Source organism: Aphelocoma coerulescens, chromosome 2 (genome assembly GCF_041296385.1).
Source record: "Aphelocoma coerulescens isolate FSJ_1873_10779 chromosome 2, UR_Acoe_1.0, whole genome shotgun sequence".
Lineage (NCBI taxonomy): Eukaryota > Metazoa > Chordata > Aves > Passeriformes > Corvidae > Aphelocoma > Aphelocoma coerulescens.
In genome coordinates, this window is record NC_091015.1 from 164,428,753 (window position 1) to 164,448,941 (window position 20,189).

General features: G+C 40.2%; 1 protein-coding gene across 8 annotated transcripts in view; it reads right to left on the reverse strand.

Moving 5' to 3' along the window:
• Positions 1-20,189, reverse strand: part of PTK2 (protein tyrosine kinase 2) — a 194,278-nt gene that overhangs the window by 115,724 nt on the left and 58,365 nt on the right. For 2 of the 8 annotated variants that reach the window (XM_069005546.1, XM_069005554.1), the window contains exon 1: positions 18,686-19,050. The exons of 2 other annotated variants lie outside the window; for them this stretch is intronic. In XM_069005546.1, the coding sequence (XP_068861647.1) occupies positions 18,686-18,788 (103 nt within the window). In that variant the 5' untranslated portion in view covers positions 18,789-19,050. Of the gene's footprint in view, positions 1-18,685; positions 19,063-20,189 lie in introns of those variants that run through there. 4 more of the 8 variants (XR_011148503.1, XM_069005545.1, XM_069005549.1 and 1 more) reach the window with 4 other exon arrangements.

The following is a 20,189-nucleotide window of genomic DNA, read 5'->3' on the forward strand; positions in this document are numbered from 1 at the left end:
AAAAAAGGAGCAATCCTTTGTTCCACTTTACCCTGCCTTTCAGCTGTGTTCACTGTTTTTGGTTATATTCACTATGACTACATCCAAGAACACATTTATTTATCTTGCTGCCTCTTTTTAATCCCCTCCTGGTCACTGCTTTCTCCCCACTCCTCCAGATACATGCATTTTTAAGTGTAACAGTTGTAGCCAAAAGCATTTATCAAGGCTCTCAGGTCAAAGTATAAAGCCAGACACATTAAAACAATTTTAAAATCAAGTTCTTAGTACCTACTTTAGCCTAAATCGTCTCAGTAAGTACTTCACTATATCAGTATGAAATGGAAAAACAGTACTGGCAACTCCATTTTTTTCCCCTCAGGGAATATTGCTGAACAGTTACTAAATCTATGTCTCAATACAGTTCAAAGATAATACAGACCAAAGTCAAAACAAGTTTAGCAATACAAATTGCCAATATGGGAACATTTATTTCAATTATAACAATGTTTTAGTAGATTAAATGTTCAGGGGACCATGAAGGAGGAATTCAGAGACAAAGTGAACTACCAGACCCACATGAACTGAAGCAATATGGCAATCCTGGGCTTGTAAATGTAAGATGAGTGTAACTCACTAAAAATCAATAATTAATAAAAATATAAATAAATAAATGTATCACCTAAATTAAATGAAACAAGGGCATATTCCCTGTACAGCTGCTATGGACAAAGGCTGCTTAAGAACTTGGAATGGATTTTGCTGAGTGCCAGAGAAGCAGTAGCTGGTACTTGCGTAGCTGCAGCTTGGGATGAAGGGACTGAGAAAGTTTCAGGGGACTGAAATAGTTTAACCAATGGTTAAACTACTGTCCTGTCCAGCAGCAAGTTTTCAAATGTCACAAGATGTCTTGTACTTGTCCAGCCTGCATTCAAAACACCACCTATCCTTTTCACTAAAAATCCACAGGATTAAGTCCTAATGTACCTTTAAACACCCAGTTTAACCCAATTTTATTGTAACATTACATAATCTGTGCTACCAGCAATTCCCTTTGGAGTTGACACCATTTTCTATTTTTAATATTAAAAAATTAAATAGTGAGGAAACATCAGTTATGTTGGGAATACAAGAAAATCAATGTCTGTACAAGCTTTAATTAGAACACAGTATCCAGTTAGATACTTGTCTAATTTCTCAACAGCACTCTGAACTTTCACTGTGGTCCCCTGGCACCACTGAAATTCAAATAAACACTAATCTCCCCTTCAATTTTCTGTTGCTTGCTTCTAGCAAGCTCTAGAGAATTAGAGGGGTGCAGTTTTCTTTCTGAAGTCACCACAGAAATGAGCAAGTAACAACTGTGCAATTTTAAAATAAAGATTAAAATTAATTTCTGTGTATTTTGAAGCTGCACTGTTTACTGGCAGCAGCGCTCCCTATGAACATTGAAATGAGACTGAAGTAAGCTGTATGAATTCAAATAATCTTTCCTAACACTCCTTACTGAAATACTGCTCCAAGGAGAGCCCACATAGCCTGAGCTCTTCTTCTAAACAGCTTTAGAAGCAAATACAAGCAGGAAGAGTTTGTCTTTCTAAAATATTAAAAACTAATGAGAATTGGTGATGATGCAAGCATGCCTCTCTGCAATGAAAAACTAGAAGTGCCTGAAGCTGCCGAGGAGAGCAGTGAGGTACCCTGGCTAAGCACTATCAAGGCTTGACACATGTGGCTTTGGCCACCATTTGATTTTACCCTGGCTTTCCTAGTTTTGTATTACTGAATGACACCATCCCAGTCTATAATTCAAAATGCTCCAACTATCTTTTAATTTTTAACCCTCTTAAATAATTTTAACCATCAGATAAAAGGCAGTTAAGTGCTCAAGAGGGACAGCATGACAACAGCCTGGCTGCTGCGCTGCATGACAATGGCCTATTACAAAATTCAATGACCTGTAGGAAGTTTTCCTTAGGCCTATTCTGGGCTCAGGTGTTTTCCAAAGCCAGTAACTACAACCTCTGGTACATAGGTAGAAATGAAGAATAAAGTGATTCTTTACTCTGTACTCTGGCTAAGTCAAGCTAGAAGCAGATAAACATACATTGTAAGGACCATTTCAAGATTTTTATTAAGAATAACAACAAAAACCAACAAAACATAATAAAGCCTTAAAAAAACAATTTAAAACACTTCATCCACTCCAAACAGATCATCAGGGCCCTCTTCAGACCTCTGGAGTCAGCACCAATGATTCCATACCGCTTTGTATCAGAACAGGATTTATGAATTCCCTACCTGGCTTTCATCCCAGGTGGATGCTCCTGACGTGCTCTGTACGGCTGAATCTAACCCCAGGACTCACCACATCACTACAGCTGGAATTCTCCCTTGGACATGGTCCCTTGTCCCCACACTCTCCCCACAGAAATAGGGACTTCTGTACTGTGCACTGCACGTCTAATGGGAAAGGCATTCACTGGTTTTGCTCTTTTTAATCCCGATGAAGTTGTGAGGTTTCTTGTGGGGTTTTCCAGTGAATGCTTCATTAAGTCTCTGAATTGAACCATCAACACTGAAAAGCTCTAAAAATTGGCATCATCCAAGAAAACACCCTTGTCCTCCACCCAAAGCATTTTTCAGTCTTTTACCTTCAATCTACTAACACAGGGCTACTAAACCTTCATTGAGAATAGAGTGATTAAAGCATGTTTAATATACTACAGGTCCTGAAGTTCAACATTTACACTGCACTGAGAAATAAGGAATTCACAATTTTAAGGGAAAGCTCTCACTTAAATAAGCTGATTACAATATAAAGTGGATTCACTGTGTGTTTTGGGGGTTTCCTCAACATGCAGTAAACAGAGACAGGAGTCAGACAACAGCTTACCAAAGAAGTGATGTTAAAAAACATATTTTCTTTTTTTTTCTAGAACAATCTGCAACATGTATGTTGCATCGGCTAAAACAACTGCTTTGCATGAGACACAAACCATCAGAAAGGTTAAAACTTCTGAGCTGAATGAGGTAACAGCTGCAATTACACCATTCTACTTCCAACTGAGTCACTACTTCCTGAAGTTTTTAAACGAGGGGAAGAAAGCCATTCCAACTTGCATTAACCAGTCAAAACACATTTATTTTAGGGCTTCCTTCAAGAAAGTTCTATGGAAGTGAAATTTAATATTTAAAAGGATAAAATATTGATCTGTGGTAAAAAAATTAATTGGAACCTGGAAGAGGTGGGTTCAATCCCTACAGTAAGTTTCAGTACAATTAAGCTTCATCAGTTTTGCCACTTCCAATTGTGGAAGGAATCATGCAGGAACTCCACAAGAATAATCAATCATGGTACATGTGGCACTATTTTCATCTCCTCTCCAACCTCCCCTGACAGGAGACATCCTGGGTCAAAACCTCATCATGCTTTGCAACACACAAGCCATAAATAAAACCCAGCCCGTGCCAAAACCAGCGTCAGCCTCTTCCATTAAGGCAACTTGTTTGGGTCCTTCCATCTAGGCCATCTCATCCCACCTGAGATAACCCTGAGATATTTATTCGTTAGTGGCAGTTATGTAATTTCAAACAACAGGAAATAGGGTCAGAAATATCAGAAATATCCAATTCAACTGCTACAGCTTTTAAAAACAGGAGTAAAATCGAGTCTTGGAGGGTTCTGTGACAGTCCATCCGTGGTGAATCAGCACAGACACCAGCACAGACCTACCAGTACTCAGGTCCCAAACCACCGGAGTGTGCAGCATGTACCCTCATCATGGGAGGGTATCAAAGGAGACAGGGGGTGACTGGTTGAACATCTTCATGGATGAGAAATTCAAGCAAACCTGAAGACATCAAGTCAGCAGGTTTCACTACCCCCATAAGAATTTACTGCACCTCTTTAGAGAATATTTGATCATGGACAGGCATTAAGGAGCTCAATAAGATGCAACTTACTTTATAGTGCATTTTTCTTCTATTCAATTATTTCCCTGGAAACAATAAATCAATTCCCACCATCACAGTGATGAAATATGCAATTTGTGTGCGACAATCTCACCATTTGCAGAAACAGCAGGTGGTAATAAATTAAGTCGGTGTTACACAAACAAGCCACCTCTGTAAGCCAACACAGCTATCAATCCATCTTCCTTCAAGTCTCTATTAGAACATACAGGAATATTAGGGGGGGGGGGGATTCACTTAAACACATGCAGTTTTTAAATGCTGAATTGACTTGGCCTGAGAATACAATCCAAAAGGATCTGGCAATTAAACACCTTTGCACATGAGCTTCAGGAAGCAGTTTTTACATCTTTGCAATCTGTGCTCTTAATGTGCTTGAATTTATTTTAAAATAAATACTTCACAGTAGCTAGAGAGAAAAAAGAAGAACAATCTCTTTCAGCAAGGACTATGTGGCCTTTAATATGTATAAAAATATTTCTGCACAAAACCTGGATGTTGTTGAGGCAATACACCTTCCACACTACAAACATGCAGCAAGTATTTCACAGGTCAGAGGGACCTAGAATCACTCAAATTCCTACACAAACAACCGTGGCTAGCATTAGGAAAAACTGTACAAACAGATGAAACTATTAAGTATTCCAACGAAAGAATACAGTATTTCACCACATCACTAATTTTAGCCTGAAATTGGGTCTTTGGGATCTTTGTGACTTGGAAAAGGTTCTGTCAGTGCCTACTAGAGGCAAGGGGTAGGTGTTTAGTATCTTCAGCATCACACAACCTCTTGCCAATAGACAATTATGGATTAAGTTTTTTCTATTTTAGCCTCAAGGTGCAACAGAAAAGTCAATGGAATTTCCAGAACATCTTGTGCACTGTCCAAAAGTCTAGAGAAGTGCAACTAAAATAATGAAGGGGCAGAGCAGGAGCCTTGTGAAGGGAGCCTAAAAAAGGCAGGACTCCAGACAAGAGCTTGATCAGCATTTACAGAATCCACAAGGATGGATAAACTGATATTAAAAGATTCTCTAGAAGTCTCTAATGCAGTGGATACTGAAGAAACATAAGGACAGACTGCAGTCTTGCTCACACAGTCTCCTGAGAGAGTCACAAGTAGGAGATGCTGTCCAAGAGACTGGATCACTGATGGGATAAATTTTTTACATTAAGAACATCCATAAAAGCTTAACTTTTTGCTTCTATTGTTGAAGCTGAAATACAGAATCCTGGAATGGTCTGGGTTGGAAGGGACTTTCAAGATTATCCAGTTCCACCCCCCTGCCATGGAACCTTCTACTAGACCACATTGTTCCAAGCCCCATCCAGCCTGGCCTTGAACACTTCCAGGGATGGGACATTCATAACCTCTCTGGGCAACCTGTGCCAGGGCCTCACCACCCTCACAGTAAAGAATTTCTTCCTAATACCTAATCTAAACTGCCTGCCCTTCATCTTAAGGTGATTCCCCCTTGTACTGTCACTCCAGGCTCCTGTCCCAAGTCCCTCTCCACCTCTCTTGGAGCCCCTTTAGGCACTGCAAGGGACTCCTAGGTCTCTTTGGAACCTTTTCTTCTCCAGGCTGGACATCCCCAACTCTCCCAGCCTGTCTCCACAGCCAAGGTGCTCCAGCCTCATGATCAACTTAGTGGCGTCCTCCGGACTTGTTCCAAAGGTCAAATATAACCCTTAGGGCTTCCAGAAAGTTCAGATGAAAATACAGATACACCAGCTTTGGCAGCTTTCTCATAGACTACATTTATCAAGTCAATAGCTGCCAGTGCAAGATGATGATTTCCAGGCTTGGAAAAGCCTGACATCGAGTCAGAAAACTAAAAGAAGTCAAGTAACATTTTTATTATAGAACAAATCAGAAAAATAAACAATCCTATAAAAAAAGCCTATCTGTGAACACATCCAAAAACCTACACTGTATATTCTAATCCTTAAAAGGATTTATATGTTTAAAAAAGCCCTAAGAAAATTAAAGATGTCCCATCACTCATGCAGTATTTTCCAAGTTTTTTAAAAAATATAAAATATTTTCTTGCACACAGTTTAAGTTCTCATGTATAGTTTGATGTCCAAATACCAATGAAGGAATTTGTCTGGTTTCTCAGACATGCCCCAGTAAGAAGCTACAAAACTGATATATGATTATTTCTGAAGAGTCTATTTGTACAGAGGTTTGAACTAATTTTTTAAAGGCAAGTAAGTTGTCACCACAGGCTGCTTCACCAACTTAGTAATTTGTCCTTGCTGCTGCCAAAGCTGCAGAACTTGCTACCCTTTTCCCCCCTGCCAGGGGTTTCTTCATCCACTTTTCCCAGCCATGGAGCCCTTGCTTCCCTCTGAGTCCTCCTGCTGTTGCTTAAATGATTTTTGAGTTGCTTTTACACATTAAGACAGAATAAATCAGTCCAGGCTTCTTTTTCTCTGGTTTTGGTGGGGGTTTAGTTTTGCTTGGGGTTCACAGTCCAAAACTGATGTATCTGAGCCTCAAATATTAAACTATTAAATAACATTTACTGATTTTCAATACCTGCTCAAGAGGGAGGTGAAGAGGAGAGACAAAGGGGGGTGGGGGGGGGGGAAGAGAAACTATTCCATTGCAATAATTAAAGAAGGCAAAAATAATTTGGTTAAAATCCCGGTATTAAAAATCTGAATGTCATTTTCAACTTCAAACTTCTTTTTTTCCTCTTTATTTAAAGACATGTATCAACTGTTAGCCAGTACCCAGACAAGTTTGCCCAACTAAATGAACAGATGTCAATAAAAAAACCAAGACTCTTTAACACAGGCAAAGTTGATGGAACTCTCCAGGAAAAGGATAGACAAGTAAGGCTTGTTTGCATCTGATACAAGGAACCTGATGAACACCTGTAATTTGCACCAAAATCAACGAAACAGCTGATCACTGACTATCATAGCACCATCAACAGGTGCCAGGCACTGGAATTTAAAGAGGTGATAGTAAGTTTTAACAGGTAATGTGGTGTTTCTTTTTGGCCAGAGACCATTAGAACACATGATGGAACAAGTAATTACAATGAAGCGTAAAGGAAAAGGTTAATTTGAGCTATGCCTGGCGCAGTCAACGGCAGCATAAGCACAACTAACCTCTAATTATTTCCCATTATTTTGCAAATATCAAAGTATGGTCTTTAAAGATGCTCAGCATTTGTCAGAAACACGATTTCATTACATTTTAATCAGCTGCAGAATATTTCACTGAGCAAGTGAGTTTCATGGCTGACAGGAATTCAACGAGAAAAGCTCACTTAAAACGCAGATATGTTCTTCTGTCAGAGACAACACCGCTCAGAGGAAAATCAGACATTAAGAGTTAATATGATTTGCTCCGAAGAAATGAGCTGCAAATGATTTTCACACTCCAGAAGGAAATTAGTTTTCCCACTTTGAGAGGTGAACAGAAGAATCCTTTACTAATACAAAGAAGGGTACAGAGCAGCATACTTGATGAGACTTCATGGTTTACTCTACCCCTTTAGGCAAAATAAATATATATATTTTTTAATTTAAATAAAGATCAAGACCCTAAACAAACACCCCCAAGCCACTACATTCCAATTGCTGCATTGCTACGCATTTAAAAAGTTTTAAGAAAGAGCAAATTCTGATTCATTAATGGGCAACACTAATTCCTCATTTAAGATGTCAGTTATTAGAGACTGAAAACATCCCTGTTCCACCCTTCTTAGTGGAAAAAGTATTTTTCACAGCAAGAACTAGAGCTGCATAGACTGTGACACTTCGAGCAGAAGTGAGATAGGCACAGAAAGGGTGATGCCGTAAGAAAAAAACCCCTCCAGGAACAGATCCGGACAGTTTCTCCACTGCAGAAGGGGCAGCACAGCCCACCCCCATTTCCCCATTCATTTTAACGATCCTCTACCACGCTCAAGGTCAGAAAGCTCCATTGCTTTCAAGAATTCTTCGTTAGATTTGAGATTTCTGCACCCAACTAGAACTGTGGAAGACTTTTCTCAACACCAATCCATGCTCAATTTTTTTTTTAATTTTTTTTTTTTTAACTAGACAACTCAAGATTCTTCATTGTTTTAATTAATTAAAAGAAACTCAAACCATGAAGATTTTGGAGACTTAGACAACAATACAAAACTAAATGCAACCCTGGTTCAGTTTCTATTTACTTCACTTTTATGATATACAAAGTAATTTATGAAAAACATCTCTTATCCATCTTCCCTTGTCTACTGCAATTCAGTCATTGTAATAGCATTTAAAAGGACAGGACCTGAAAAAATTTAAACTATTTCACTGGTGTGTGTCTGTCTTCATTGTTAAGTTTTGTCACCTGCAAAATCTGATATTCAAAAAAACAACCAAAAATCAGAGTTGTTGCTTTTATAAACTGCACAAATGTCCAGAAAAAAAATGCTAAATACTTTTGTCGTCATTTTCCAGATGCAAGACATAAATTTAAAACTGGATTTGTTCTTTCATAGTCTAATTTAAAAAAGACAATTATTGCTGTACAGCATATATTAAACTTATAGATTGATCTTGATGTTTTAAAAGGCACTTAGCAAAGGTGTATACCAATATAAGATATTTACAGAGAAATTATTTTGGATGGAATTTGTCAATTCTTATAGGACATCTTGCAGGAGAAGCTTAAATTCCTTGTTTGTTTGTTTCAATGCAACAAAATTAAGATTAAAGAGAGATAACAAATTATGCTGGGACTATGCCTATGAACATGTTGTTTTGACAGAAATCTCTGAACTTATAAATCAAGTTATTATAACATTTATATAATCTTCTCTTACATGCTAAACAAAACAGTTCACAGTCATAAAACAAACAGCACCTCTGTGGCCTGAAAGGAAAGAGAAAAAAAAAAAAAGAAGTAATAATTAAAGCAAAAAATAATAGTCCATCTAAAAATTCAGTGCCAAATCACACTGTACCCCCAATGTCAAAGAAAACACAGGCCATAATTAACAAATCAACAACCTAAAGTGTTCAAGATCCACCTTTCTTCTTCAGTAGGGCCTTAATTCTGCAAAGCAATGCCCATCCTTATGGATTCCCAGCAGGTTGGAATACACAAGTGTGTTAATGGATGGGTGCTGGAATACCTAAGTGCACATGGATGAGGAAGGAGGAAGCATTCAGCACCTGAAAGGACCCAGCCCTATAAAAACTGCCCCAGTCAGTCACAAAGGACACATTTTATGAGCAACTTTATTGCAGTGCAGGAGGCTGTCCTTGCGAGCAGACAAGGGCACAGCTCACGTCCTGCCTACTGCCTGATCTGAGAAATACTTTGCCTAGTTGAGAAAAGAAGTTGACCAGCACATTTTTATTTCCATTTACAACGAAACTGGAGCAACGTTAATAATGTGAGTTCAGACTGGATATACAGAGCAAGGAAAGTCCTAATAAGAGAAGGAAAAATATTCACGAATTTTATGGTAATAACCTACAAAAAGTTATAGATTAACTACTGCTTTGTATGATTATTCTAGGGCTGAAGAATCAAGAGTACCACGGACGGAAACAAAACTGAAATTCATGATAATTCCCACATTAGGGAAAGAGAATGGTTCCCACTTCCCAATATGTAACATTATTCCAAAAAATTGCAACCTCTTGTTTATGTTGCTACCACTGAACAGGAAAACACTGATGGGATCGAGGCATCAGTGACTGATTCATGAAATAAAATTATTATTCTTGGCAGACACAAAAAACCATTTCAAGTTGAGGTTTGGTGTTCTCCCTCTTGTTTTTATGTCTCCAAATACTGTACTCATAACTACACTTTCCTGAATTTCCCAATACCATGCTAAGGAAAGGCAGAAGATTTGTGAATGCAAGTTTCAAAGCTGCCTTCATTTCTCATTCTCCTGAAGATGCACAAGACATTGCAGCCACAGAAGTAACCAGAGACATCTGAATGTAAAAACCCTTCTGCCAGTAATTCTGACCTCTGTGTACTTATAAATACAGACCCAAGTATGAGCCCGTCTTACAGCCAGTTTCAAATACGAGAGATTTGACCCCATTTTGATTATTTTTTTTCTTGTTCCTGAGATATTTACACCCAAAACCTGCCACCTTGTTTTATTTTACATTGGCTTGACGTTAAAAAACCAAACTGGAGATAAATCTGGATTAAACAGAAGTGACTGGTTGCCATTGCTTTTTTATACTGGATAAGCATTAAGTGTGTTTTAACTTGCCCGGCTTTTCCTACAGGATGAAACAGGAATTGTGAACATGACCTTGCTGCGTATCCAGGAGTATCCAGGGTGTGCTTGTTACTGATTTCAGATAATTTTCAATTCCAGCTCGTTCTTACTCCCATCTCCAACAGCCACTGCTCCCTCTCGGAACAGACCAGACACAGAAAAAGCACAACTATTTTCCCTTCAAATTTTAGGGATGAGCAATTTCAGAGATTCGAGACTGATTTCAGCATGAGCAATAAAGACTTGGATAATTCTGAGAAGAAGATGACTTGAAGGAGGGTTTATCACAGAAATTATTTGATCGCCACAGCAAGTGCTCCTGTTCCTACTGCAAGACCTTGGTTTTCATCAGCGTGGGACACTGTACTTAAACTGCACAAATGTATCCCAGCCAGAGCTGGGAAGAGAAGTGAGATGTGGCAGATAACAACATTATTCCAAATGCATTTTTACTGCACCTCTGGACTGACAAAAGATATTTAAATTATATTAAATGTGCAGATTTGGTACTTCGAGCATGAAGTCCAACACTACTGGTCAATGCAGGTCACACAGCTTGTTCCAGGAAAACTAAATTAGTGCACCCAAAACCACCAAAAAGTTTGTTCAGTATCACATAAAACCAGAACCCATACAACCACCAAAATTACTCTGAAAAGAAGGTAAGTAATGGGTATTTTCCTACTGAAGAACTGATGATGCCTTGCATCCATATATTCAGTTTATATATCCTATGTCTATAAAACAGTATCTGTAGTATATAATATACTTTATATTTTGTATTATATACTCTATGAAATACTATGTGTATCTATTTAAAAAATATAAAAGTAAAACCAAAAGATTGAAGGGGCAAATCTTTCATTTCAAGGACAGAACAGGAACAAGGAAGAAATTCTCTACAGTGAGGGTGATGAGACCCCAGCACAGGTTGCCCAAGAAGCTGTGGTTGCCCCATCCCTGGAAGTGTTCAAGGCCAGGTTGGACGGGGCTTGGAACAACCTGGGATAGTGGAAGGTGTCCCTGCCCATGGCTGAGGGGGTTTGAATGAAATGATCTTGGAGATTCCAACCCAAACCATTCTGGGATTCTATAACATCCTCCCAACTCTGTGTAAGAAAACCCCAGGCATTAAGTCCTCACAATTACAAGCAGAACAAAATGCTTTTAATTTTAGGTTCAGAACACATGCAGAAAAGCCCACCTTCTACTAAATCTGGTTAGTTGATAGAACATTAACTTATTGACCTAACAGGCACCACACCACTACGTGCCCATCTCACCTCCGTGCCAGAGGACACCGATTGAACAGCTCGGGGTGCAAATCCTAATTTCTTTGCCGCTCGTGTGGTAAACATGACACAGGAATTAGCTCTGTACTGGGAACAGATACACTTCTCCCTGTCACATGAGCAGTGCCTTTTCCCTCTGGGAAGGGGCTGGGATGGTTATCTGCACCACACACATGCTCCTATTTGACAGGTACAGCTACATGCAACCATCAATCTGGTTTTAATTCTGCCAGGATGAGTCAAGACTGCTGCAATCACACACCTGAATGGACAAAAAGCTGCTTCTCAAGTCCCTGGCAATGCAATTTGTTGCAAGGGAGTCATTTGTTAGGATCAAATTGAAAAGGTGGCTCAACTCTAAAGTATCTTTGTTGCAATTCTTCAGATTATCTTGACCAACCATCCTGACACAGACTAGACAAAACCTCCTTTGAGCTGAATACACTGAGATTTCAGGAACATGATTCCTACTGTCTCCCCATACCAGCAAGAACAGATCACTGCTGACTTGCAAACATTTAGTAGAAAGCCTATGAGAAGAGTTTAAATCTTATTGCCCCGTATCTTCCAAAATCAGCTAAGAAGCTGCAGGAACACACCCAGTTCCTTCCCACTCTCCTTCCCAGAAATAAAGACTTCACAGGACCGCAGACCATTACTCACCCTGCGATCACTTATGATGAAAACGTTCCTTGCTTCCATGACCTTTATATGGATGTTAAAGGAGAAAACTCAACCAGTATGGGAATCCATGACCAAATACTAGCAAATAAGTAATTAATTTAGCTTCATCAAGAGGTATTGTTCAAGTGAGGAAAGTCCGGTTTTACTTTTAGTTCTACAGCACACCAAACTGAACTAAAAAGTTCAGCTTTCAGTCTCAAAATGCCACACTTCAGTCCTTACACTCATCCCCTGTTGATGTCTCCTTGTCCAGAGCATTACAGGCGGCGCTCAGTTGCTGTGAGCAGCTGTCCCAAGTCACAGCAGAACTGAAGGTCACACTGATTTTACTCCTGTACTTATTCAAGATGAAGAGACTTAGGAAAAAGCTGTTTCTCCTTAGATACTTCCTCAGTAAAACAAGAGACAATACTTCATTTGCAGATTCCAATTTAAACAAAAAGACAGCACAAACCCCTAGTGCTTGCTGCTATGGATCTGCAACCATTGGCAGGAGAAACACTACATCAGAAGGCAGTGATGGTGCTTGGGAAAGGATTAAGCAATCTCCCTTCTGGCAAAGTAACAAACCTTGATTATCAAACAAATAAATGAAAAAAGTGAGCTTGTTTACAGGCTATTTTCAATGAAATGACTCAGCAGGATTGAATACACACAGAAATGCTTTTCTTATTATCTATGTAAGCTACATTAAATATCAGAAGAGAAAAATCCAACCCTCTTTCCATATGCCAATAAATACAGCATCACCCAGTGCTGGGCAACCACCAGTTACCTCCATACCTCAGCAACCCCTGCCCTTGACAACCTGTCAGGAAAAACTGGCACTCGCAGTTCTCAACAAGGATTCAACAGGAGATATTGCAGTGATCTCATTGATTTTGCATGACAATGAAATCTTCATTAATGCTACAATATTTTTCTAACTCCTATAATCAAATACATTTATTATGTCCTGTACTTAAGCTTCTTTTAATGTAACATTTACAAAGATATTTCCTTGTGTCTGGCTTTTGTTTGTTGTGCCAGGTTATAGAATGCAGCAGCTTGTACAGGCTTGCCTACTGTATTGTTATAGTGTATATTAATCTATAATGTCTCAAGTTTTTAATAATTACATGAAGAAATCCATATCAGGTCATGAATTTAGGAATATTAGTGAGGGGTTTTTTCCAGGTAATTAATGAAAAGTACATACTCTTTGCTGGCACATCAAATTTTTACAAGACGTGAATTTGCGTCTACAGCATGTAAAGGATTGAGACAAGCTAATATATTTCTTACAAATATAACACCAATCACAAAAGCTAATTTCACTACCATAGTTCTTCCAATAAAAGCTCTGCTGGAAGAGGCGTTGCCCAATAAATTCCATTTGCTAGAAACACAAAAACAGGTAAGAGATCATCTTTGGTATCTACGGATGCTAATTTTGCAATACTACAACTGTTGCCAGGCTAACTGGGCAAGGAAAAGTATGCATATGTCTGTAGATGTATTTTACATACAGAAAATAAATATATACACACACAATGTGACTTGTGATAAAAACATTTCAAATATAAACTGAATAAGAAAGCTATTAGGGCTACAGACCCCTGGTTAACTTTTCTGCTTAATGCATCATTTCCAACAACAAAACATTCCCTTGAGTGCCAACTTCCACACTTTTCTCTTCGGCTTTTTTTTCTAATGCTTCTTTAAAAAGATGTTTAAAACACTTTGTTTTCCTTACTTAAGTTTTAGGTTTTTACCAAGCAGCTCAGGATTTCATTCCAAGCTGGTTCACTGGCTCATTACCAGGTGCTACAATCGATAAGATCACACATCTCCATTACCCAGGGAACGGCAAATGCTCCCCCAGTCCTTAAAACAATCACTTTCCTTTCTTGTAAAAATATCTCAAGCTCCATCTTCCATTCCAGTCATCTTTGAATACAGGAACAAATCACCCCAGTGGGAATGCAGCAGACTTCCAGAGCTGCATAGCTCCTATATTTTTAAGAATATTAAGCTACCACGTGCTGTGCTGTAACACTGAAGGGGAGAACCCCCCTTGCTTTTCCAGATTATTTTCCACATTTAAATATATGCAGGCATATCAGGAATATGATACTCTAAGCCATCCGGTCTGGTGGAAGGTGTCTCTGCCCATGGCAGGGAAGTTGGAACTACACAGATGATCTTTAAGGTCCCTTTCAGCCCAAACCCTTCTGTGATTCTATGAACTTTTTTCAACCGCCTTTGAAAATTAGTGGTTTGATGAGATTAACGTTATTTTTCTTCTTTCTACAAAAACCTCCAAAAAACCCCAGGATTTGAAGAGATGTTTTTTATCATTTGCAAGTCTCACAGCCCACGAAGCTACAAAGTTAGTATTAAGTTTAACAAAAGTTTAGGCAGATTTTCGATTTAGAAGGAAATGAATGATGTAGCCCATGTAGTCAGTCAACAACACTGTCCAATGACAGACCAGACTTTTCCTCGTTGTAATGCCCCCAGACACCATGAAAAAGCACCTTATGTCACTCCCAAACTGTACCTATAGATACATAAAAAGTGCAAGAGCAGGTGCTTCCCACCAGTCACTTCAACTGAAGCTCACTGTGAAGATGCAGCAGAACACTCATACAAACAGAATGGCTTTCCTCCTTTTCCAATACACAAAAGCCATTATGTTTATATGGTACATATACAGTGTCTGTGTCAAAGAAGCAGGAAACCTGGCTTTAGAGATTATTTACCTGCCTACAACCTTCAGGTTGAAACCTACAAGGTATCAGCAACTTCCCTTATTCTGTTTCCTACCACCGTGTCCCTCTTAGTGATCACCTATCACCTAAAAACCTAAGGGCCTGTTGGACTGAAAGTTATCACTCTGTTAGCAAAACAGCAGAGATTTATGACATGGAGATGAAAAAGAAACAGCACCGAACTTTTCTCTTATGCATCCAACTGTCTTGCTTATATTCAACACAGATCAAGCAGGTCCCATCTGAACACACCCCCTGAATCAGCAGGGCTCACCAGAAAATAAACCCACAACATTTAACTTGGAACTGCTTCTCTCTTTAAAAAAAGATTGCAAGATTTGCAACAGACAGGGCAAAACTCTTTCCCAGTAGATTGGATACATTTCACAACACAGGTTAAAATTTTTAATATTTATTTTAATCAAGACAAGGTTTTTGACTGAATTTGGCTTAATTCTATTAAGCCACTATAGACTTTCCATGTTAGTTTGAAGGGCTGAGTTCAAGGACTGAGGTCAACCTGCACTAATAATTCACATGCCACACATTGAACTACATCAATTAATTGTTCATAAATGACTAAACAGAACTCTTCAGAAGAAACTTCCTCCTCCTTGGGGTGGATAATTCACTGACCTATAGCAGAGCTGTCCAACTATGCCTGGCTGCCACATTTACACTGCTTCCACCCAGTTATAGCGTAAGGTTAAAATGACAGGAAACACAAGAAAAAAGTTCACCAGCAAAAGTATCTAAGTCAAAGTGCAATACATTATGGTACTAATGATCTTAACAAAGTTCAGAGATGTTAGAGGAAGAGTCTTCAATGATCCATGACTACTTTCCAGTCTGATGTTACAGGCAGAAAGGAAACATCCCTGTATGATCCCAGCACAAAGTTTCAGCATTTAGCTGGGAAAGGAGTAGTGACTGCTCAGGGATCAAGACACCCACTTCAGCATCCCCCAAAGTTGAAACTGAGCTTCAGGATGATTGTTCCACAAGACCTAAGATTTTAAGTTTCAAATTTGATAATAATGAGAGGGAGGAAGCAGCCAAAAATGTCTTACTCCTTTCCTTACTAAAGTAATACAGACTTACTGAGAAGAAAAACACCAGCAACAAAATACACACTTCCCCTTCATTCACCCATCAGAATGTCCTCAAATCTGGAGTGCGCAGATCCAGACTAAATTATTCAATTCAGTAACACTATTTAGATTAGATTTAGATGTGAAGAGGAGGCAAAAAAACCAACATCACAGATTTACACAAATACTTTCTAAAGCAAGCAAATATCTTATTCTCTGGTGCAGTCCGACAGACAGAGCCACAGAACTGGCTGCAATTAGGTCATCCCATGCTATCGCTAAGAAGATTTGACAATTTCAGATTTAAGAATGCTAAAAAAAAGTGGAAGCTCTGTATGAACAGACTTACTGAAATATTTCAAAGCATTTTCAAAGAACAAACATTTGCTGAGATCCCACCTGGTGCAATGAAAGCTTAATCTGTCCCATTCAAAAGAGAACAGAGCACTTAGAAAGAAGTTATGGATAATAAAACATACACATCAAGATAACTTTTTAAGACATTATAAAATACTTTAAAAGTTTTATCAGTTTTTGCTACAGGTAACCTGAAGCTTTAGCAGAAAAACCAAAGAGCCGGAATAAAGACATCAGAACTAAATGGTTCTCTCATTAATATATTACCTTTCTTGGACTGCAGATATCTCACAGCCCTTATCAAAGTAGGCCAGATCCGTCTCATTTCCCTAAGGTTAAGCCGGTGAATAGTACACAGAGTAATCATCAACTAAGGCATGGCCACCATTCAGTGACAAATATAGCTCAAGCTATTTCTCATCTGTCCTATTTTTTTGGGAGTCTGCAATGTAGCTTTTTCTAGAAATCATCACAACTGGCAGCTGTGAGGATCCTGGTGCCTTTGTCCTCTTATGCAACTCCTGGTGTCCCTCTTGTTCCCGCAACATGAAAAACAAGAGATTACAGGGCTGCTCTCCGTATTTTGGAGCAGAGGGGATGGAGAAGCAATCTTCCCTGAAGAAGTTATATTCTGAGACCACAGGCGACCAGAGGAATGGGTGGGATCATTTTTCATTCGTTTTAGTTGCTGGAATGGGTGGGGGGGGAAATCAATACCTTTTATCGTGGCCCAATGCAGCCATCCCCTGCTGGGGGCATCCTCTGGGACTGGAGTAGGGGGAAGAAAACTGATACCTCAATACAAACCAGCCTTAATAGCAGATGGCAAAATCTTGCTTTTGCTTTCAGAAGATTTTTCTTCCCTAGTTTTAAAAGTTACTTTCTGGGAGGTACCTTCATGTAGACCCTCACAATAGTCCAGGGACACGAATCCCAATTTCATCCAATACTTTCGTTATCCAGTTTATGGTACACAGATCTGGCATTGTTGTTACCCCTTCACAGTAAACAAGTTTTACTAAAAGCAAAGCACACTGTGTTTCAGCTTTGTTTCCAACTACCATTACTCATTGTTTACTAACTATTATTCCCCAGTGAGCTGACAGGTTCTGCACTTCATGAGACCAGGGTGTGGTGCTTCAAGTTCTCCCATTTCTAAGTCACTTCTACTCTATGTGCTACTATAATATGTCAACGTGTGGCAAAGACTAGTTTAGCCTGAACATTTCTGCAAGGTGCAGAAAACAGGCAAGACAAAGACAGTGTTAAATGCTTCTTCGTGTGTCCTCCTAATCATGAGACAATAAAAATTGTAAATAAATTTAATGTTATTTTTCCCAATACAACTAATCATCAGCTATGCCTACAGCTATGCTTATTAAATCTCACTGAGTTCAGATACGTTTGCCCTGAACTTCTGAAGTAACTGGCTGTCCGTGATCCAAGATTACGGTGACGCAATACTTCACTGCCAGTTTCTCTTCCAAAAAAGAAAGTACATTGAAATGAAAGCGAGCACGATGGAAGTTATGCTTACAACCAGCAACACTCAACCTTTTACTGTTGTTTTCCATCTAAGGAAGATTTGATTCTATGGCTACTAACAGAATTTCAACCTTAATCTCTGTACACTCACACCCACAACTCCAATATACAAATACCATCCAGATGATAATACGGTAAAAATTAATGTCTTGGGGTGCAAAATAAGATTATCACGTGAACGACTTTCCCATGTCCATCTAAATATTGTTATGCCTCAATTTCAAGTTCAACCCTCTCATTGTAGTAAATTCATGCTCTGTGGCTACTTGTTGTCTGGGTTTGGGGTTGGATAACAGGGGTAGCAAATTCAAGTAAAAAGATGTGAGTCTTCCACTGTAAACGCTCCCTACGATCAGACACTTAAAAAACTACTTCTTCTAAAAGGCGAGTGAAAGCAGAGTCATCTTCGCAGTAGCTTTAAACATACCAAGATCACAAACAAAGCCGTCATATCCTCACATCAGTGGCAAGTACAAACCAAACAGCTCAAGCGCTCTTTTCATTTCAAATCATTCTTAAAGGCAGAGGGAGAAAAAATAAAAAAACCCGAAGCATCCCAGCTGTCAGGTGAAGCAGTTCCTGCGGAGGGGCAGCTCCGCACTGCAAGCGCATGACCAGAATATTTTATTTTCTAGCTTGGCTTTGATAGGAAAAAAACCCATAAAACCACAGGTGGTAAAACGTTCAATTAAAGAGGGAGAGGAAAATACATACATATATATATACACACATACTTATATGTAAATAAAAGGTCGCTGTACCTTTAGCCCAGCACACGGGGAATGGGCTGCAGCCGCTCTTCTCCATGCAGCCCGCACCTGCCCGCCTCGGGGGCTGCTGCCCGGCCACCTCCAGCAGCCACATACACGGAGCGTGCTCGATGCCGGCCAGCTCCGGCACACAATGTCCCGATTCAGCGCTCCGGGCTCCTGCGGGGGGAGGCTGGAGCCGCCTGGACGTGCCGGATCCCGGGGAGAGGAGGGAGCCCTGGCCCTCCCCGGGGCGGTGCGGCTTCACCTGGCAGCGGGGGGAGCGCGGTCCCCCGGCCCGCCCGGGGCTCCAGCGCGCTCCGCAGCGGGGAAGCCGCGCCGCTGCCTCATCTCCCCCCGCCCCGGAGCATCATCATCATCCTCCTCCTCCTCCTCCTCTTCGTCGTCCTCCTCCTCCCCGGGAGCGGTGCCGAGGCGGAGTGAGCCCTGCGGAGGAGGGCGGGCAGGGGCGGGAGGCGATTACCCGGCTGCCATTAATATGCTAATCCCCGTCTGCTGCCCGCGCCCGGCAGCCTCCGGTTCACCCTCTGCGCAAAGACGGAGCGCTGGAAATGCCGCCCAGCCCGGCTGCGGACCGGCCTCACTTCGATACCGCTGATGTTCCTGTTCCCGGCTGCCCCGCACCGCCCCTTCCCCTCCCGCACCCGCGTTCTGCCATCGCTTTTATACATCTGCTGTGTCCTCTTACTGACACAAGCGCCAGGCATCCTAAAAGCGCAAAACTTCCCTATAAGCGCACGGGAACTTCCTTATAAATCCTGGAGAACTTCCCCAAACTTCAGCAGGAATAGAGGTGACACCCTCCATCAGCACTTGCCTCAGTCCACGAGATTATGGATGGAAGAACCCTAGCAGTGCTGATTTGCCTTAAAGAATGAATATCGCAGCCCACGCCAGTCCTTACTCAGTGCCACCACATCCAGCCCCCTCTAAACCCGGGGCTTCTTTATTCACTTCTCATCAGAAGGCAAAGGTCATCTCAAACGCTCCCCCCAGATGGTGAACGGCCTTTTGTTTCTTCTTAACTTTGCAGCACCCAACATCAAAACTGCTTACAAAGAGTTTTCTCCTAAAATGGTGAGTATAAACACTGCGAAAGCCTATGTTTATAATAAACACACATCCAGGCAGAATGTGTATGCGGAAATAAAGCAAATATCTGTTTTACTCACAGCAAAGTATTTCACAAAAATTATACGTAACTGATTCAGCTAAAATACGTATTACAATCAACAGGAACAAACTCACACTTATCATTAAAGCTCTTTATATATTCCATGGTAATCTCTTCTCACTCCCAGCCCTCAGCAGTAAGGCATAAGCTTATCCAAGACTAGAACCAAAAGGGAATTAATCTAAAGCCAGCAGCCTTCAACTTAACCTATCTGCCTACTTGTAGCAGCATGCACTCGTCTACAGCATATGTTTAATTACCATTCTTTACTGCCATCTCATTTCTCAATATACTGACCGGCCTTGCAGAATTAGTGGTGTA